This window comes from Oncorhynchus masou, chromosome 24 (genome assembly GCF_036934945.1).
Source record: "Oncorhynchus masou masou isolate Uvic2021 chromosome 24, UVic_Omas_1.1, whole genome shotgun sequence".
Lineage (NCBI taxonomy): Eukaryota > Metazoa > Chordata > Actinopteri > Salmoniformes > Salmonidae > Oncorhynchus > Oncorhynchus masou.
In genome coordinates, this window is record NC_088235.1 from 45695262 (window position 1) to 45716820 (window position 21559).

General features: G+C 47.7%; 1 protein-coding gene across 2 annotated transcripts in view; it reads left to right on the top strand.

Moving 5' to 3' along the window:
• The window catches only part of LOC135512254 (spectrin beta chain, non-erythrocytic 1), a 122211-nt gene that overhangs the window by 92402 nt on the left and 8250 nt on the right, over window positions 1-21559 (top strand). For both annotated transcript variants that reach the window (XM_064934078.1, XM_064934077.1), the window contains 20 exons: window positions 181-339; window positions 676-978; window positions 1190-1343; window positions 1601-2471; window positions 3308-3445; window positions 3559-4315; window positions 6766-6968; window positions 7295-7385; window positions 7667-7813; window positions 8311-8574; window positions 14384-14608; window positions 15503-15592; window positions 15781-16065; window positions 17210-17340; window positions 17970-18174; window positions 18272-18646; window positions 18820-19064; window positions 20203-20341; window positions 20537-20621; window positions 20780-20976. In XM_064934078.1, coding sequence (XP_064790150.1) covers window positions 181-339; window positions 676-978; window positions 1190-1343; window positions 1601-2471; window positions 3308-3445; window positions 3559-4315; window positions 6766-6968; window positions 7295-7385; window positions 7667-7813; window positions 8311-8574; window positions 14384-14608; window positions 15503-15592; window positions 15781-16065; window positions 17210-17340; window positions 17970-18174; window positions 18272-18646; window positions 18820-19064; window positions 20203-20341; window positions 20537-20621; window positions 20780-20976 — 5064 coding nt within the window. The remainder of the gene's footprint in view (window positions 1-180; window positions 340-675; window positions 979-1189; window positions 1344-1600; window positions 2472-3307; window positions 3446-3558; window positions 4316-6765; window positions 6969-7294; window positions 7386-7666; window positions 7814-8310; window positions 8575-14383; window positions 14609-15502; window positions 15593-15780; window positions 16066-17209; window positions 17341-17969; window positions 18175-18271; window positions 18647-18819; window positions 19065-20202; window positions 20342-20536; window positions 20622-20779; window positions 20977-21559) is intronic.

Consider the following 21559-nt stretch of genomic DNA (forward strand, 5'->3'; position numbering starts at 1 on the left):
TTTAGTTGCTAGGTGGATTTAGTTGGTGCAGTTGCTAGGTGGGTTTAGTTGTTTGACAATATGGTAAGACCATAAGACAAGTTAAAACAGGTTTAATACGGTAGATGTATTAGGTCCATAGAGTTCTGTACCGGGCACCTGTGTGACTGTTACTCGATCGTGTGTGTTTGTGTGTGTCAGGCCTGGGAGAGGCTGGAGAAGTCAGAGCATGAGAGGGAGCTGGCTCTAAGGACTGAGCTGATTCGTCAGGAGAAACTGGAGCAGCTGGCCCGCCGCTTTGACCGCAAAGCCGCCATGAGAGAGACCTGGCTGAGTGAGAACCAACGGCTCGTCTCACAGGTAACACACACACATGCACTCATAAAAACACAAATGCTGCACACTCATTGATACACACACACTATTGGTACACACTAACGATGACGCCACTCCTACTGTATTGTCTACATTAACTCTATTGGTTCATAGCATTCCCTTGTGGTCATACAGAGTAATGTACAATGAAGTCATTTCCCTCCACTGATTCATCCTCATGATCTTGACCCGTTTAATATCCCTGCTAGTTCTAAAAACATAAACTACTGGGTGGAGATTATGTCACTGCTTAGCAGTTAGATACAAACCTGTAACTCTCCTCACTCCTTCTTTCTCTCCCCCTCATCCGCCCTCCCTCAGGACAACTTTGGCTTCGACCTGCAGGCGGTGGAGGCCGCCACCAAGAAGCACGAGGCCATCGAGACGGACATCGGCGCCTACGAGGAGCGTGTGCAGGCAGTGCTCTCCGTGGCCAAGGAGCTGGAGGCAGAGAACTACCATGACATCAAGCGCGTGACAGCGAGGAAGGACAACGTGCTGCGTCTGTGGGAGTACCTGTTGGAGCTGCTGAAGGCCCGGCGCATCCGGCTGGAGATGAACCTGGGCCTGCAGAGGGTCTTCCAGGAGATGCTTCACATCATGGACTGGATGGATGAGATGAAGGTGAGGAAGATGATGTTGGTGATGATGATGGAGGGATAGATTGGGGACTTTGGTTGGATGGTGTGGGGTAAGAATGGTCTTGATACAGTAGCTTACTCAGTCACATATTTGTGATGTAAGAGCTATTGCCTATTTCTTAGTTACATTACCCACTATTGACCCCAGTGACCTGTGGCCTTCCTGACCCTGGAGATGTGTCCTGTATCTTCAGATGCTGCTGCTGTCTCAGGACTATGGGAAACACCTGCTGGGAGTGGAGGACCTGCTGCAGAAGCACACTCTGGTGGAGGCTGATATTGCCATCCAGGCCGACCGCGTCAAAGCCGTCAACAACAACGCTCAGAAGTTCGCCATTGATGCAGAGGGTGAGTAACATGTTCTGGGATTACAGTCGGTTTTGGGTGGTACGTGATTATACTCTCTCTGTGGGTGATACCTGAAGGCTAAAAGAGATGTGAGATTAATTGTATCCTGAAAGAGTATAGCCTGTTACAAAATCCAAGCCAATGCTGCCACCTGTTAGCAAAATAAGTCCTTGATCTTTGTCTGTTAAAGCCTGTATTCTCAGTTTAAATGATACAAGTGCGCTAATAATTGTGATGTGTTCCTGTCCCCTCTTTAGGCTACAAGCCCTGTGACCCCCAGGTGATCCGGGACCGAGTGGCCCACATGGAGTTCTGTTACGCAGAGCTGAGCCAGCTGGCCGCCGAGCGCTGCGCCCGCCTGGAGGAGTCCCGCCGCCTCTGGAAGTTCTTCTGGGAGATGGCCGAGGAGGAGGGCTGGATCCGTGAGAAAGAGCAGATCCTGTCTTCGGAGGACTGCGGTAAGGATCTGACGGGCACCGTGCGTCTGCTGAGCCAGCACCGCGCCTTCGAGGATGAGATGATCGGCCGCGCTGGCCACCTGCAACAGACCATCAAGCAGGGAGAGGCGCTGGTGGCAGCCGACCACTTCGGAGCCGACAAGATCCGTGAGCGCATCCAAGACATCCAGGAGCAGTGGGCGGCCTTGGAGAGGCTATCTGCCGTTAGGAAGGCCCGGCTGGAGGAGGCCTGCAACCTGCACCAGTTCCAGACTGACGCCGACGACATCGACGCCTGGATGCTGGATGTTCTCCGCATTGTGTCCAGTGCCGACGTGGGCCACGACGAGTTCTCCACCCAGGCCCTGGTCAAGAAGCACAAGGATGTGGCCGAGGAGATTGCCGGCTACCGACCTGTCATCGACGCCCTGCACGAGCAGTCCAAAACCCTGCCCGGGGAACAGACTGGCTCAGAGGAGGTGCAGGGGCGCCTGTCGGGCATCGAGGAGCGCTATAAGGAGGTGGCTGAGCTGACCCGGCTGAGGAAGCAGGCCCTACAGGATGCCCTGGCCCTCTACAAGATGTTCAGCGAGGCGGATGCCTGTGAGGTGTGGATCGATGAGAAGGAGCAGTGGCTCAACAGTATGGAGATACCAGAGAAACTGGAGGATCTGGAAGTCGTTCAGCACAGGTAAAGACAACCAGCCTCACCATGCTTATTCAGTCCAGATGCATTATGTCAGTTGATATATTTGGAGATTTGCTGTTTTCATTTCAGGACAACCCATTCTCTTGAGGCAGACTGTGTAGACATATAACTCCCTCAGTGAAACCACTTTGCAAAGAAAATGAGTTGTAAGAATATTTCCCATCATGTTTGCAGTAACTTTGTATGTTTGTGACAGCTAGAATGAAATGAATGTTCTCCCGGCGGTTTGATTGGCCATTGGAATGTAGCACAGTGAAAGGGATGTCTGAAACTAACACTTTTTATACAATCACGGGTGGGCCGCTAGTGTAACGTGTGGGAACTAGACTCCTATAATTCACGTTCCACTTAACAACAGAGCCCACAATGTTTTTTAAAGCCAATCATTCTAAAGTCTTCCCACACTGAGAAGAAACAGGCACTTGTCCTCAGTTTGCTAAGTGTTTTGGACAGCGGTTCAATGCTTGTTTACTCCAATGTGTGTCTTTGGTCTGAAATGATCTCTCCCCCTCCACACTGTTTACTCACAGTGCACCACATGGAATCATTCCCAGACTCCTGTTTCATTGGCTTAGCTTCTGTGTGATATACTGGCAACTGGAACATGACATTATAGTTCAGCTGGAAACAAAGCATGTTAACGGGATTTATATTAAGATTACATTGTTTCCATATGTTTATGTACAGTACACTCATTCCCTCTACCACCTCTACCGTTTCTACCTCTACTCCTCTCCCTCTCTAACTCCCCCTCTCTACACCATCATCATCCTCCGCCTCTTCTTCCTTCCCCTTTTCTACCCCCTCTTCCCTCGCAGGTTTGAAAGTCTGGAGCCAGAGATGAACAACCAAGCCTCACGCGTTGCCGTGGTGAACCAGATTGCTAGGCAACTCATCCACAGTGGTCACCCCAGTGAAAAGGAGATCAAAGCCCAACAGGACAAACTCAACACCAGGTATAGTAACACCCTACATCAACCTCAACACCAACTACACTTAACCTCCGTTAATAACCTCTAGTGGCAAAGTAGTGTTCCCTGACCGTGTGTGTGTTTCTACATCTCTCTAGATGGAGTCAGTTCCGTGACCTAGTTGACCTGAAGAAAGACTCCCTCAACTCAGCTCTGGGTGTACAGAACTACCACCTGGAGTGTAACGAGACCAAGTCGTGGATCCGCGAGAAGACCAAGGTGATCGAGTCCACCCAGGAGCTGGGCAATGACCTGGCCGGGGTCATGGCCCTGCAGCGCAAGCTCACCGGCATGGAGCGTGACCTGACCGCCATCGAGGACAAGCTAGGAGAACTGGGGAAGGAGGGGGAGCACCTTGCAGCCGAGCACCCTGACCAGGCCCAGGGCATCATGGGTCGCCTGGGGGAGATCACAGGAGTGTGGGACGAGATGAAGGGCACCCTGAAGAACCGCGAGGAGTCCCTGGGCGAGGCCAGCAAGCTGCAGCAGTTCCTCCGGGAGCTGGATGACTTCCAGTCATGGCTGTCCAAGACCCAGACGGCCATCGCTTCAGAAGACATGCCCAACACACTGACGGAGGCCGAAAAGCTGCTGGCGCAGCACGAGGGCATCAAGAACGAGATCCGCAACTATGAAGTGGACTACCAGAAGATGAGGGACATGGGGGAAATGGTGACCCAGGGCCAGACGGACGCCCAGTACATGTTCCTGAGGCAGAGGCTGCAGGCCCTGGACACAGGCTGGAACGAGCTGCACAAGATGTGGGAGAACCGTCAGAACCTGCTGTCCCAGTCCCATGCCCACCAGCTGTTCCTCAGGGATACCAAGCAGGCTGAAGCCTTCCTCAACAACCAGGTAACATCACATTACATTACACAGTACAGACTCCATTTGGCTCACTACAATGTTAGTGAGAACTAAGCAAAATAATATATTGGATAGACTGGGTGGCTCAGTGTCCAAAGAGACTTCTGAAAGCACGTACCACCGCATTTAACCCTGGCAAGGGGACTGGGAGTATGGTTGAATATAAACAGTGTAGTTATTCACTCCGTAGGGCAATCAAACAGACAAAATGTCAGTATAAAGACAAAGTGAAGTTGCAATTCAACGGCTCAGATACAAGACTTATATGGCAGAATCTACAGACAATCACGGACTACAAAGGGAAAACCAGCCACGTCACGGACACTGACGTCTTGCTTCCAGATAAGCTAAACACCTTCACCCGTTCTGAGGATAACATAGTGCCACCGATGCGGCCCGCTCCCACGGACTGTGGGCTCTGGTTCTCGGTGGTCGGCGATAGTAAGACATTTAAGCGTTTCAACCCTCGCGAAGCTGCCGGCCCAGACGACATCTCTAGCCGCGTCCTCAGAGCATGTGCAGACCAGCTGGCTCAAGGGTTTACAGACATATTCAATCTCTCCCTATCCCAGTCTGCTGTCCCCACTTGTTCACGATGTCCACCATTGTTCCTGTACGCAAGACAGCAAAGGTAACTGAACTAAATGACTGTCGCTCCGTAGCACTCCCTTCTGTCATCATGAAGTGCTTTGAGAGGCTAGTCAAGGATCAAATCACCTCCACCTTACCTGACACCCTCAGCTCAGCCTTCAACACTATAGTACCCTCCAAGCCTATCATTAAGCTCGAGGCCCTGGGTCTGAACCCCGCCCTGTGCAACTGGGTCCTGGACTTCCTGATGGGCTGCCTAAAGGTGGTGAAGGTAGGAAACAACACCTCCATCCTCCACACAGGGGCCCCATAAGGGTGCAGGCTCAGCCTCCTCCTGTACTCCCTGTTTAGCTATGACTGCGTGGCCACGCACGCCTCCAACTCAATCATCAAGTTTGCAGACGACACAACTATAGTAGACCTGATTACCAACAAAGACGAGCCAGCCTACAGGGAGGAGGTGAGGGCCCTGGTGGAGTGGTGGCAGGAAAATAACCTCTCCCTCAACGTCAACAAAACTCCCCTATCCACATTAACGGGACCGAAGTAGAGAAGGTAGAAAGCCTCAAGATCCTCTGCTTACACATCACTGACGATCTGAAATGGTCCACCCACACAGACAGTGTGGTGAAAAAGGCGCAACAGCACCTCTTCAACCTCAGGAGGTTGAAGAAATTTGGCTTGGCACCGAAGACCCTCAAACTTTTACAGATTTACAATTGAGAGCATCCTGGCGGGCTGTATTAACCACCGCCTGGTACGGCAGCTGCACCGCAGGCAACCATAAGGCTCTCCAGAGGGTGGTAGGGTCTACCTAACGCATCACTGGGGGCACACTGCCTGTCTGCCCTCCAGGCCACCTACAGCACCCGATGTCACAGGAAGGCCAAAAAGGTCATCAAGGCCATCAACCACCCGAGCCACGGCCTGTTCACCTCTCTATCATCCAGAAGGCGAGGTCAGTACATGTGCGTCAAAGCTGGGATGAGTGACTGAAAAACAGCTTCTATCACAAGGCCATCAGACTGTTAAATAGCCATCACTAGCCGGCTATCACCCGGCTACTCAACCCGGAACCTTAGAGGCTGCTGCCCTATATACTGTACATAGACATGGAACACTAGTCATTTTAATCATGTGTACGTACTGCTTTACTCATCACATATATGTTTATACTGTATTTTAGTCAATGCCACTCCGTCATTGCATGTCCTAATATTTATATATTTCTTTATTCCATTATTTTACTTTTAACTTTGTATTGTTGTGAGTTGTTAGATACTACTACACTGTTGGAGCTAGGAACACAAGCATTTCACTACACCCGCAATAACATTTGCTGAATACGTGAATGTGACCAATAGCATTTGATTGATACTGCTACTAGCGATTGCGTCACATGCATGACACTGTTGGAGTCTACTCAACTTTGGTGAAATAATGTCCTCCTTCTCATGCAAATGGTTAAAAAAGAAAGTGTGTGTGTGTGCGTTCCTGTGTGGTCTAGCCGAGGGATTGAACCCCGCTCTCATTATTAGTGCGACGCTAACAGAGGCAGACGGCTCTATTAGTCAGATCATTGTCTGACTGGACGACATCACTGCCCTGTTCAGCACCGCCACTCACATCAGAGCCAATCAGACGCACACACCCTCTATGGGCTCAGTCCTCTAGAAAGATTTCTGAGAGAAACACCATGTCAGCTGTTACTATGCTACAAGTAGGCTACAGTATACAAGAGTCACCTGCTTGTTCTTGATCAAGTGTCGAATGGCACACTCACGAAAACCTCTACTACCCTCTCCTTCTTTCCCACCCTCCCTCTCGCCCTCCTCTCTCTTTCGCAGGAGTACGTGCTGGCCCATACTGAGATGCCCACGACTCTGGAGGGGGCAGAGGGAGCCATTAAGAAGCAGGAGGACTTCATGACCACCATGGACGCCAACGAGGAGAAGATCAATGCCGTGGTGGACACCGGACGCAGACTGGTCAGTGACAAAAACATCAACGCTGACCGCATCCAGGAGAAAGTGGACTCTATCGATGAGAGGTATTGAATGCTTTGTAAAACCGCTATACAAATATTCTGTATTTGGAGAACTGGGGGCTGATTTTGTGGTAGCCATCTTGTGAATGTGTTTTACTCCAGTGATAATTATGGCAGCGATGTTATGTGCTTAGATTAAACTGAATTACATGCATAAAATGAAGATTTACATGCATATAATAAATTGTATGTATAGCACTTGTCAGGTTTGCATAACATCATCTAGGAGTCTAATTAATTAAACCAATACACAAAAAATATGTTTCCGAGCCGTAACCTCTCTGTGCTAAATCCATCACGTTTTAACCCCTGTCCTTCTGTTTGTGTAGACATCAGAAGAACCGCTTGGCGGCCAGTGAGCTTCTCTGTAAGCTGAAGGATAACAGAGACCTGCAGAAGTTCCTTCAGGACTGCCAAGAGGTGAGCTGCCACCTGCCCCCTACCAAACCCTTACAACACACCCCTCACTTACTCCCCCCAGCCCCCCACTGCACAATACCCATATCTGCCAGCTAGGGCTACCCCCACACTTCATTCCCACACAAGGAAACCCGAACACCCACTGATTCCTCCCACCAGCTCTATAGAGTACAGTACTGTAGGTGGAATTTCTAAGTAATTGTGGATGGTGCCAAGCTGTGGTTGTGTGGATGAGTCTGTGTGTCCGTCTGTCTCACTGATTGGCTCTCTGGTGTGTGCAGCTGTCCCTGTGGATCAATGAGAAGATGCTCACAGCTCAGGACATGTCGTACGACGAAGCCAGGAACCTCCACAGCAAATGGCTCAAACACCAGGCCTTCATGGCCGAGCTTCAGTCCAACAAGGAGTGGCTGGACAAGATCGAGAAGGTCAGTGACTAAATGATGGGTGTCTGATCTTTTTGACAGTTTCGTTGCATGTCTTCTCCCTGTTTATGTTTCGTGAGTGTGCGTGGCCCTTAAGCTCTGTGTGCGTTTGTGTGTGGGTGTTTTTCCCCTGTGTAAAGAGGCTTATGCCCCCCAAAACACTCCAGACTGTTGAGCACAGCCCTCTGCTGTGGATATTTTAGTACTAAATGCAGAGAGATTAAGTCATAACAACCACGTTGGCTATTATTATATTTGTGTTCAGTGGAATTAATTTCAAAACAAGCTTTCCAAGGTATCAGCACAAAAAGCTCTGAAGTCTAGAACTAGTAGTTTGAAAGTTCAGTATTGATGCTTGTATACATGAGTGATTGTGGGCAGAGTCACATTGCTCAGGTCAGATTGGAAGAATTTCCAGTGTCTTCCTTTCTGAATGATATTAGTGTAGATCTATTTATCTCCATAATGTCCTAACATGGTTCTCTCCCACCCAATCCCAGGACGGGATGCAGCTGATAGCTGAGAAGCCGGAGACCGAGGCCATGGTGAAGGAAAAGCTGGCAGCACTCCATAAGATGTGGGATGACCTTGAGTCCACCACCCAGACTAAGGCCAAGTGTCTGTTTGACGCCAACAAGGCCGAGCTGTTCACCCAGAGCTGTGCCGACCTGGACAAGTGGCTGGTGGGAGTGGATGGACAAATCCAATCAGACGACTACGGCAAAGATCTGACCAGCGTCAACATCCTGCTCAAGAAACAACAGGTATTGTATTTTTTAGTTTTTATGTAACAGTTATTTAACTAGGCAAGTCAGTTAAGAACAAATTATTACTTACAATGACGGCCTACCAAAAGGCAAAAGGCCTCCTGCAGGGATGGGGGCCTGGGATTAAAAGAATAAATATAATATAAATATAGGACAAAACACACATCAGAACAAGAGAGACGCAACACTACATAAAGAGAAACCTAAGACAACAGCATAACATGGCAGTAAAACATGACAACATAGCATGGGAGCAACACAACATGACAACTACATGGTAGCAACACAACATGGTAGCAGCACAAAAACACGGTACAAACATTATTGGGCAAAGTCAACAGCACAAAGGTCAAAAAGGTAGAGACAAAAATACATCACGCAAAGCAGCCACAACTGTCAGTAAAAGTGTCCATGATTGAGTCTTTGAATGAAGATATTGAAATAAAACTGTCCAGTTTGAGTGTTTGTTGTAGCTTGTTCCAGTCGCTAGATGCAGCGAACTGAAAAAAGGAGCGACCCAGGAATGTGTGCTTTGGGGACCTTTAACAGAATGTGCCTGGCAGAACAGGTGTTGTATGTGGCGAATGAGGTCTGTAGTAGATATCTCAGATAGGGAGGAGTGAGGCCTAAGAGGGTTTTTATAAATAAGCATCAACCAGTGGGTCTTGAGACGGGTATACAGATATGACCAGTTTACATGGGAGTTTTGAGTTCAGTGATGTGTCCTATAAGGGATATCGGTGGCAGATCTGATGGCCGAATGGTAAAGAACATCTAGCCGCTCAAGAGCACCCTTACCTGCCGATCTATAAATGATGTCTCCGTAATCTAGCATGGGTTGGATAGTCATCTGAATCAGGGTTAGTTTGGCAGCTGGGGTAAAAGAGGAGCGATTACGATAGAGGAAACCAAGTCTAGATTTAACTTTAGCCTGCAGCTTTGATATGTGCTGAGAGAAGGACAGTGCACTGTCTAGCTATACTCCCAAGTACATGTATGAGGTGACTACTTCAAGCTCTAAACCCTCAGAGGTAGTAATAACACCTGTGGGGAGAGGGGCATTCTTCTTACCAAACCACATGACCTTTGTTTTGGAGGTGTTCAGAACAAGGTTAAGGGTAGAGAAAGCTTGTTGTAGAGCATTTAACACAAAATCCGGGGAGAGGCCAGCTGAGTATAAGACTGTATCATCTGTATATAAATGGATGAGAGAGCTTGTTATTGATGATGTAAATTGAGAAGAGTGTGGGGCCTAGGTTTGAGCCTTGGGGTACTTCCTTGGTGACAGACAGTGACTGAGACAGCAGATTGTCTGACTTTATGTAATAACAGTATAACTTTCGACCGTCCCCTCGCCCATACCCGGGCGCGAACCAGGGACTCTCTGCACACATCAACAACTGACACCCACGAAGCATCATTACCCATCGCTCCACTAAAGCCGTGGCCCTTGCAGAGCAAGGGGAACCACTACTTCAAGGTCTCAGAGCAAGTGACGTCACCGATTTGAAATGCTATTTAGCGCAAACACCGCTAACTAGCTAGCCATTTCACATCCGTTACATTTATACACTATACTCTTTGAGGTAGTTAGCAAAGCAGGCCAAAGACCACTCAGAGACACCAATACTCCTTATCCAGCCCACAAGAATGGAATGGTCTACCATATCAGAAGCTTTGGCCAAGTCAATAAAAATAGCAGCACAATATTGCTTAGAATCAAGGGCAATGGTGACATCATTGAGGACCTTAAAGGTTGCATAACTTGAGCGGAAACCAGATTGCATTGCCGAGAGAATACAATAGACAATCAAGAAAGCCAGTCAGTTGATTAGTGACACGTTTTTCCAACACTTTTGTTAAACAGGGCAAAATAAAAATAGGCCTATAACAGTTAGGATCGCTTGAGCTCCCCCTTTAAATAAAGGACGAACTGTGGCTGCCTTCCAATTAATGGAAACCTCCCCAGAAAGGAGAGACAGACTTTACGATGATAGGGGCAGCAACCTTATAGAAGAAAGGGTCTAAACCATCTGGCCCAGATGTTTTTTGGGGTCAAGTTTAAGGAGCTCCATTAGGACCTGGGACTCAGTGACTGCCTGCAGGGAGAAACTTTGTAGCGGGGCGCGGGAAAAAGAGGAAGAAGCATCAGGGATAGTTTATATTAGAAGGGATGGGAGATGATGAAATGTTGGACTGGCAAGGAGGCATGGCTGAGTCAAATAGGAATCTTGATTTAATGAAGTGGGGATTAAAGGGGCGGCAGGGTAGTGGTTAGAGAGTGGTTAGAGAGTTGGACTAGTAACCGAAAGGTTGCAAGTTCAAATCCTGAGCTGATAAGGTACAAATCTGTCGTTCTGCCCCTGAACAGGCAGTTAACCCAATGTTCCTAGGCCATCATTGAAAATAAGAATTTGTTCTTAATACTGACTAGTTAAATAAAGGTAAAATAAAAGTAAATAAAAAAAGAGCTCAGCCGTGTGCTTCTTGTCAATAACAACCACATCATCAACTTTAAGCGACATGGGCAGCTGTGAGGAGGAGGGTTTGTTCTCCAGTTCTTTAACCATTTTCCAGACCTTCTTGGGGTTAGACCCACAGAGAGAGAACTGCTCCTTAAGGTAACTAACTTTGGCCTTCCGGATAGCCTGAGTGCACTTATTTCTCATTTGCCTGAATGAGAGCCAGCCAGTCTGAGTATGCATGTGCCGAGCCTTTCACCAAATGCAATTCTTGTTGTGGAGTAACTCTGCAAGATCACGGTCGAACCAGGGACTGAACCTGTTTTTCATTCTCATTTTCTTTATGGGAGCTTGTTTGTTAACAATACCACTGAAAACATAAAAAATAAGGTCCAAGCGTCTTCGACAGAGGGGATAGAGCTGATTCTTTACCATTTTACAGAGGCCAGTTCATGAAGGAAGGCTTGTTTAGCAAGCGTCTATGACAGATCTGGACAGGTCATTTCACTGAGCAGCCATTACGAACACAGGCTGTAAGGTCATTACAGAAAACACCAGACTGATACCTATCAGGATTATTTGTGAGGATAACATCGAGGAGAGTAGCCTTTTCTGGGTGTTTGGAGTCATATCTTGTGGGATTGGTGATAATCTGAGAAAGATTTAGGGAGTCCCTTTGCTTTAGGACTTGGTAAGGTGGTTTAAGCATGTCCCAGTTTAGGTCACCTAGCAGGACAAATTCAGACTTAGTGTAAGGGGCCAGGAGAGAGTCTAGGGCAGGTAGGGTACTGGCCGGTGCTGATGGAGGACGATAGCACCCAGCAACAGTCAACAAAGAGCTATTTGAAAGTGTAATGCTTAAAACCAGCAAATCAAATTGTTTGGGGACAGACTTGGTAGAGACAACCGAGCACTGAAGGTGATCCTTGGTAAAGACTCCCCCACTTTTGGAAGATATGTCTTGCCGAAAAAGGTTATAACCAGAAAGGTTAACATCAGTATTCAAAACACTCTTCCTTAACCACATCTCAGTAATGACCAACACATCTGGATTGGAGCTGTGAACCCACACTTTCAATTGATCCAAGCTTCTAGTGTTAACATGCAGAAAACCCAGGCTTTTACGAGAGCAGAAATCAGTGAAGCAGATATCAGAGCACAAGTCAGAATTGGGGCTAGCAACAGTAGATGGGCCAGGGTGTACATGCACATTTCCAGATATCATCAACAGTAATACAATCAAGGCACGGCATAGGACAGAGAGAGCTCATAGGACAGAGAGAGATCTACAGTGCTGATGTATGACATCTGAATGTACATCAGATGGCAACAAGATCATATTGTTCAGCAATTTCATCAGGTAACATGAATACAAGCTGGTGAGAGGTGGTTAGACTAGGATGGGAGGCCAAAAGTCTGTGTAACCAATAGAGTCAGAGTCCCGAGTGTGGAAACAAACATAGTCTGTGGTTGGGTAAAGAAAGTTTGTAGTCAACAAAGTATGCACAATAAAAAAAAATATATATATAACAACTTGGGGCTAGCCATTTTAAGTTCAGAGTCACTCGCCCCAACGGTGTGTGTGTGCTGGAGGCGAGCGAAAGCTCGGTAGAGAGGGTTGAGTGTGGTGGGAGGTACCTGTACCAGATAGGGGGAGACAAGACAGGCCAGGGTGAACAGAGAGGGGTGAGTGTGGTGGAGGTACCTGTACCAGACAGGGGGAGACAGGACAGGCCAGGGTGAACAGAGAGGGGTGAGTGTGGTGGAGGTACCTGTACCAGACAGGGGGAGACAGGACAGGCCAGGGTGAACAGAGAGGGGTGAGTGTGGTGGAGGTACCTGTACCAGACAGGGGGAGACAGGACAGGCCAGGGTGAACAGAGAGGGGTGAGTGTGGTGGGAGGTACCTGTACCAGACAGGGGGAGACGGGACAGGCCAGGGTGAACAGATCACCAGGTGGAATCCAAGCAGCAGGTAACAGGAGTAGGTGTCACACCACCTTGGGAGAAGCTTTCATTTCTGGAGGCAGATTTCTTGTAGAACATGCCAGTGAATGGTATTTGAACAGCAGGAGGGGGCTTCAGAGGACGCTTGTTGGGCCAAAGGCCCTTTTACGTCACACATTAGTGCTAATTGAATTTGTATCTGGTCTGTCCTTTCAAGCCTGGGAGCTCAGTTCCAGGTTGGAATGGTGTCCTCAGGTCTCTGCTGTTTGTTGGCTAGAGCACCCTCTGTACAGCTTGGTACTGCTGGAGCTTGACATATTGTATGTCTCCCACGGGTATGTTATGTCACCATATAGGACTGCGCTCTTTTCCTCTCCCTTTGATTGGTGTGTAGGTAAATGGTACATTTCTGTATAAATTTACATCGTGGTTTCATATTAGGTAAAAGTACAATGTCAGTAATTGACCTGAGGATAAGGTCACTTGCATAGCCAAACTATGAGTGAAATGTTAAGCCTGATATTAGGTTTTCTCTCTTCCTTTAATTTGGAAAATTGCAGCATAAGCTACACCGCACACATATGCCGTTTTGGCTCAAGGTTTATTATGCAGATAGTTTATTCATACGAGCGAGTGGCGCTGTAGCGGGCAGACAAACCACGTTATGTAACAGCCCATGCTTCTCACATACACCCCCCCCTCCGCATTATGTTATCTCTCCCTCACCATGATGTGTGGAGGAGCCAGTTCTGTGTCTGTGAGATGTGTAGTGTGTGAGAGAGACAGAGTAAAACAGAGAGAGAAATGGAGCGGAACAGAGAGCACTTGGTAGAAATACAGTAGAGAATACTGATTGTATATTAGCAATTATAAACGCGGTGGTTTGAGCCCTGAATGCTGATTGGCTGACAGCCGTGGTATATCAGACCGTATACCACGGGTATGTCAAAACATTTATTTTTACTACTCTAATTACGATGGTAGCCAGTTTATAATAGCAATAAAGCACCTCTGGGTTTTGTGGTATATGGCCAATATACCACAGATAAGGGCTGTGTCCAGTCACTGCACGATGCGTTGTGCCCAAGAAAAGCCCTTAGGCGTGGTATATTGGCAATATCCCACATCCCCTGTGCATTATTGGTTAACTGTGTAATTAAAGATTGTGTACCCATGGTATCCTTTGTGTAACCCAGACCTAAAATGTGTGCATGTGAGAGAGGGAATGCATTTCCACTGTTTGTTCGATCTGCGAGAGAGAGACCGGAAACTCCTAGAGCACAAAAGAGACGGAGAACTCTGGAACGCATGCTAGGGGGTTGACCAGAGAGGGCGCTAGAGAGAGCATGCTATGACTGGCTCTCTCCTCTCTACTCCTCCTGGTGTGGCGTCCCTAGATGCTTGAGAGCCAGGTGGAGGTGCGTCAGAAGGAGGTGGAGGAGCTGCAGAGCCAGGCCCAGGTCCTCAGCCAGGAGGGGAAGGACACCGATGAGGTGGACGGCCAGCGCCGCATCGTGGAGAAGAAGTTCCAGCAGCTGCTAGACCCACTGAAGAAGAGGAAGGGAAACCTCATGGCCTCCCGCGAGATCCACCAGTTCAACAGAGACGTGGAGGACGAGATCGTAAGTACATTAAGCCTTTAATCTAGCCTAGTCGTGTGTCTGTCTGTTTCTGTCTGTCTGATGCTGTGATCCATTTCTGTCTGTGTGTGTGTCTGTGTGTGTGTCTGCCTGTCTGCCTGTCTGCCTGTCTGCCTGTCTGCCTGTCTTCCTGTCTGCCTGTCTGCCTGTCTGCCTGTCTGCCTCAGTGTGGGCGTGCACATGTGTGTTTCGGAGAACGAGTAAAAGAGATGACGTACTGTATGCCTACTTGTGCAAATGTTAATTGTATTTTTATGTGAATAGGCTACAGTATGTTTGTGCTTGTGTGAAATCCCTGCCCTATGGTAGTGTGGAATAGCAGCAGAAGCTGAACAGCAGAGCAGTTCCCTTGTCTGAAGTGATTTAAGTGATTTTTAATTTTAATAAATTTTTTATTTAACCTTTATTTTACTAGGCAAGTCAGTTAAGAACAAATTCTTATTTTCAATGACTGCCTAGGAACAGTGGGTTAACTGCCTGTTCAGGGGCAGAACGACAAACGATAAAAATCACTATTTTGTCTTTTTTTCTCTTCTTTTGAGGGAAGGAACCCACTAAGAGTAGCAGCAGGTGCATGCTTTCATAGTTGTGAGGGTTTGCTTATTATTGTAATGACTGTATTGACTCCTTTCATACAGACAAGAAGGAGCAGGCCTCGTGTTTTGAAATGAATGGGTTGGGTCTCTGAATGGAACTGATGTCTCATCTGTGTATGTCATCAACTGCATTTAAAATACTTACCAAAAAACACTTTGCCCAAATCATGCTTTTCAAGTGGTTAGCTGTTGTTAAGTTTTAATTTCTGTCATTGCATTTGCTACATCAATGTGTCAGTCTTCCGAAAATTATTCCTACCTATTTCTGTTTTCCTCTTAGCTCTGGGTTGAAGAGAGAATGCCACTGGCAACATCTACAGACCACGGAAACAACCTGCAAACAGTCCAGTTACTCATCAAGAAAAACCAGGTAAGAAACAAACTCCCATTAGTTTGAACCTTGAACAGTATTTCTATCCATAGAATATTAGCTCTTAGCATTTACAGTACTACCATTAGAGTCCAGTGACAGATCTATTTCTGTACCAGATAACCACTGTACTTTTAAAGCAGCTGACCTCATTCTGACCTGCTGCCCTTTGACCTCTCCCCCACCAGACCCTGCAAAAGGAGATCCAGGGCCACCAGCCGCGCTGTGACGACATCTTTGAGCGGAGTCAGCAGGTGCTGAAGGATGACGACAACAGCCCCAGTGGCGAGGGGATCCGCCAGCGGCTGGCCGACCTGCGGCGCCTGTGGGCCCAGATCCTGGAGGAGACGGCCAAACGCCATGGACGCCTGGAGGAGGCCCATAAGGCCCAGCAGTACTATTTTGATGCTGCCGAAGCTGAGGCCTGGATGAGCGAGCAGGAGCTCTATATGATGTCAGAGGAGAAAGCCAAGGTGAGGGGTGCAGTGGGTCTGAAAGCTAAAATTGCTATTCATAAGCAATCAGAATGGGGTTTGAATGTGAAGTAGGATGGTGATTGGACCTGATAGGATGAGTAGCAAGCCGTTAGAGATACAAAGTGGTTTTTGTTTAGGACTGGTGGGTTGTACTCCAGTATTTTGTTGTGATGGATCATTTGTAGGGGAAAAGTTGAATAGGAAATTGGGTTTGGTTACAGGGCAAGCTGCTTTTTTGTAACGGGGCAAAGCTGCTGGATAGGAGGGCTGGTTGATACTGTACCAGGGGTATTGTTGCACTTGGTAGAGTTAGGTCTATGACCATTGCCCAGTAAGTTGTTGGTTTACCAGGCAGAAGTGGGTCATTGTCACGAGAAATGAGGAAGTCAGTGGAGGGTGAAAGACGAGGGCAGTGACTTGGTCTAACAGGCTGAATCCCAATTCTTCCCCTTTTCCTTGATGCTCTGCCCCCCATTTGCATAAGTGTCCCAAAACTGAAGGAGTGAAAAATGTAGAGGGTACAGGAGCTAATTAAGACCTCCGATCGCCTTTTCAACCAAGCCAGCAAGGTTGCAGCTGTCCCAACAAAATACAAAATAGTTGAGAGGCGTACCTAATTATATGACACATGCGTTTGTTTGTGTCTGATTACAAGACTTGACACATAAAACAAACAAAATACCTCCCAAATGAAATGTTCAACTGTTACTGAGGGATTTGTTCATTTGAATTTCATGCTTGTTTTGTTATTTAAAAGTGGAACATGAATTGCATCATCCAAGTCAGGAGTGTGTCCCGAAGTTGATGGGTTAATTGATCCCTTCGCCACTCTCTGGAGTTTTGTTAGCAACACGTGACAATGGAGGGACGTCTGAGCGAGTTGGTTAAGGGCGAGGGGATGATTTTGAGATTCAGCGAGGGCTGTGTGGTATTGGATGTGAAAGGTGAGTAGACAGAGAGAAGTCTTCCAGGCCATCATTCCATTTGTCCTTGACTCCTTAACAGTCTCCTTCTACAGGACTGGATCTCTGCGAGTCTAGTCTATTTCTAGTCAATACTGTGCCCTCTACACTGATTGTATGTGCCTGTTCATACTCACTGTCTGCGTCTGTACCTTGACTCTGTCACTCTCTCTGTGTAGGATGAGCAGAGCTCCGTGGCCATGCTGAAGAAGCACCAGATCCTGGAGCAGGCTGTGGAGGACTATGCTGAGACTGTCCACCAGCTCTCCAAGACCAGCAGGGGCCTGACGGCCGCCGGACACCCAGAAAGGTGAGGGGTCTCAGGGGCTTATCCTCAGGGTTAACAATCCCCTCCAGTGAAAATTGGAAGTTCATTCCATGGTCCTATTCACCAATTTCAGACTAAAGAACGTTAAAGGGATAGTTCATGATTTTGGCAATGAACTCGTGAATGCCATTTTTATGTCCAATGTGAAGGTAGTTAGAGGTGGTTTTGCTAGCCAATCCTAACTTGCATTAGTGCAATGACTGAAAGTTTACAGGAGCTGTTCCCATTGACTTCCAGTCATTGCGCTGATGCGAGTTAGCAATTGCGTTTACGTTAGTTGGCAACGTCCTTCAAACTGTGCACTGAGACACAAAAATGGTACCCACGAGTTCATCTGACTCTAGGGAAGTAGTTAAAGGGCTGCATTGCCAGAATTCCTAACTATTCCCTTAAAGGCTTAAACCCAGAGTGGTCAGTCAGTACCAGACAACTAACATTAGATCAGTATAAGGTTAAGCTCCACTCCTGCTGAGTTGAAGTAGGATTTAACCACGCAGAGGTTTAACACTTGACAGTTTAGCATCCCCGAAGATAGAGAGGATAGGATATTGTAGTTCCTATATCCTAACCCCCTCCCTCTCTGCCTCCTCCTCCCTCCTCCTGCTGTGTAGTGAACGGATCGGCATGCGTCAGTCCCAGGTGGATAAGCTGTACGCGGGGCTCAAGGACCTGTCGGAGGAGAGGAGGGGGAAGCTGGACGAGAGGTTCCGTCTTTTTCAGCTCAACAGGGAGGTGGATGATCTGGAGCAGTGGATCGCTGAAAGGGAGGTGGTGGCTGGGTCACATGAGCTGGGACAGGACTATGAACATGTCACGGTATGTAGTGCCACCCTGCCACCCATGTTCCCCTGTTGCCAGAGTATCTTGTGGAGTATGTCCATTCAGAGTATGTCCATTCATTTTCCCTCTACAGATGCTTCAGGAGCGTTTCCGTGAGTTTGCTCGCGACACGGGCAACATTGGTCAAGAGCGTGTGGACACTGTCAACCAGCTGGCGGACGAACTCATCAACTCGGGCCACGCCGACGCGGCTACCATCGCAGAGTGGAAGGACGGGCTGAATGAGGCGTGGGCCGACCTGCTGGAGCTGATTGACACACGCACGCAGATCCTGGCAGCGTCCTTCGAGCTGCACAAGTTCTACCACGACGCCAAGGAAATCCTCAACCGCATCCTGGACAAACACAAGAAGCTGCCTGAGGAGCTGGGCCGGGACCAGAACACAGTGGAGACCCTGCAGAGGATGCACACCACCTTCGAACACGACATCCAAGCCCTGGGGACACAGGTATGACAATGACACCAGAGAGACGTAGCCAGAAAGCCAAAATGACTAAAACAGAGGTTGGACTACAGCCTTAACTAAATGTGCAGCTATAAAGTGAATCTCTCACAGATCATAGACAAGACTTCTCAACATTTGGTATCTGCCTACCCATATTTCTCCCTTTTCCTCCCCAGGTGAGGATGTTGCAGGAGGATGCTGTGCGCCTGCAGTCTGCCTATGCCGGAGACAAGGCTGATGACATCCAAAAGAGAGAGGGTGAGGTTTTGGAGGCCTGGAGAACACTGCTGGAAGCCTGTGACGGCCGCAGGGTCAGACTGCTCGACACCGGCGACAAGTTCCGTTTCTTCAGCATGGTCCGAGACCTCATGCTCTGGATGGAGGACGTCATCCGCCTCATCGAGGCTCAGGAGAAGCCCAGGTACCGTGAACCTGATGGGAAGCAGTTTTGCCTCAAGCTGGTTCTTTAATAGTTTGCCATTATTGCAGTACACGTTTTCTTTCTCCTACCGACAAAAGCCAGAAAAGAAGGTGTGAGTAATCTCTGTAGTTTTCTGTAAGCAGCTTTTGGTCTGCAGCTTACGCTGTAATCACACTTTCTCAGGTCTGGATTTATGTATCCAATCCTCAATGTACTGATTGTTGTTATTTACAAAGTTATCCTCACTAGCTCACCCCAAACAACCCTCTGCATGAATGCTGTAGCTCTGGCACTGTAGTGTAGCACAGGTTTTCAACTGAAGCCTCAACTGAATGTATTGCCACCCACGGATGGTTCTTTTTATAACCACTGAAGATGCAGCTGCAGAAAATGGTGAATAGTCAATGTATCAATACTCAATTAATGTCCCAGGATGTCTTCTCCTCTCAGGGAGACAGCAGCACACCAAGCCCTTATCTGGCTCTGGTTTCAGCTGTAATTGTGATAATCACCAGGGTCGACAAGGCCTTCATTATCTGCGCCTCTCAGCTGAATCTCAGCCAGCAGCTTACCATGGAGACGGATGAAGAGGGAGAGAGGAAGAGAGAGGGCGAGAGATAGGAGGAGACAGAAATAGAAAAGATAAGAGACAGACAGACAGACATAGGGGGCTAATGATGATGTAAGGGGAAGTAGAAAAAAGATACTGGAGGAAAAGAAAGGGGGGAAGAAAGATGGATGGCTAATGGGGTGAAGGAGGAAAAGCGGGTGGGCGAGGGGAATTGAGAGAGAGACTTGGTTTGTGTCAGCAATTGCATTGCTCTGTTTCCACTGTCCGGGAGAATGACACCCTATCCTGACTAGCGTAGACTAGTGTTTAGTTTGATAACAGCATGGTTCCAGGTACTCACCCTGGAACATCATTATGTTGAAGGCTGTAGTCCACTGAAATACGCTGGGTGTCAGCATCCTGTCTAGACTGTATGTACATGTGGTTTTAGAAAACATATGCTAGCATCGTAAGTAGCAACGTAAGCGGCATTTCTTGGGTAATTGAAACCCCAGGTAACCTAACCAAAGGACATTAGAACCTTGGTGTGTTCAGTGTGTGTAACTGGCTTATTGTTGTGTCTTCAAGGGACGTGTCGTCTGTGGAGCTCCTGATGAACAACCACCAGGGCATCAAGGCTGAGATCGACGCCCGTAACGACAGCTTTACCAACTGCATCGAGCTGGGCAAGTCCCTGTTGGCACGAAAACACTACGCATTAGAGGAGGTGAGAGGCCAACCATTTCATAACACCCTCACAGATTCGTACCTCCTTCTCTCCTCCTCTCTCTGTTTCTTTCTTCACCCCCATTCTCCTTCTTTCGGTCTCCGGATGGAAATGTGGCTCCCTCTGGTTTTGTGTTGCGTCATTAAATGTATGGTGTTTTTAGACTCGTTTAACTTAATTTCCTTCCATTTTCAGATCAAAGAGAAGTTACTACAGTTGACGGACAAGAGGAAAGACATGATTGACAAGTGGGAGGACAGATGGGAGTGGCTTAGATTGGGTAATTCTATCAAATCGTTTTCAGTCTGTTGCACAGTATTAGCTAAGAGTAGTGCCTTGAGGCTCACCGAGCATTATCCCACAGTCCCTTGGTATTTCCAGAGGTATCACCGTTACTTTTTACTGCTGTGGTGTGTGACTAGCTGTGTTTCTGACCAGTTCTGGAGGTGCACCAGTTTGGAAGGGATGCGGGTGTGGCCGAGTCGTGGCTGCTGGGACAGGAGCCGTACCTGTCCAGCAGGGAGATGGGTCAGAACGTGGATGAAGTGGAGAAACTCATCAAGAGACACGAGGCCTTTGAGAAGTCAGCTGCCACCTGGGAAGAGCGGTTCTCTGCTCTGGAACGGCTGACTACGGTGAGAGGACGGGGGATGTTCACAACTCACTGGGCTGTCAGTTAAACCATTCATCCAATAACTCAATCAATTTTGTTTTTAAATAGATTAGACATCCATCTGCAATGCTCTCATCACATTTGTCTGTCAGTCAAATCGTGACGTAAGGGTCCAATGCAATGGAGTACCTTGCTGTGATTGTTTTCAATTAAAATTGTAAAAACTTTTTTTTTAAATAGCTTCTTAGCTAAATGCAATTTCTCAAGCAAGAAATTTGCTAGGACTGTCTGGGAGTGTTCTGAGAGAGGAGCCGAATTAGAAGGATGTGTAACCTGAACTAGCTGTTTGTCAGAGAGGAGGGCAAACTCTCTTTGTTATTGGTCTACGAATGTATACTGCTGGTGATGTCACCAGGCAATTAAAAAAATCCACCCAGCCAAACAAGCTGAAATTTCAGATGACATTTTCAAACAGCTCTTACACTGAAAGGGAATTACCATCATTTTCATAATTACAACCTCGTAGTGCGGAAATATATATAAAACACAGAAAAAACATGTTTTTGACTGCAACTTTAATGAAATGACTTAAATGTTTAAATTTC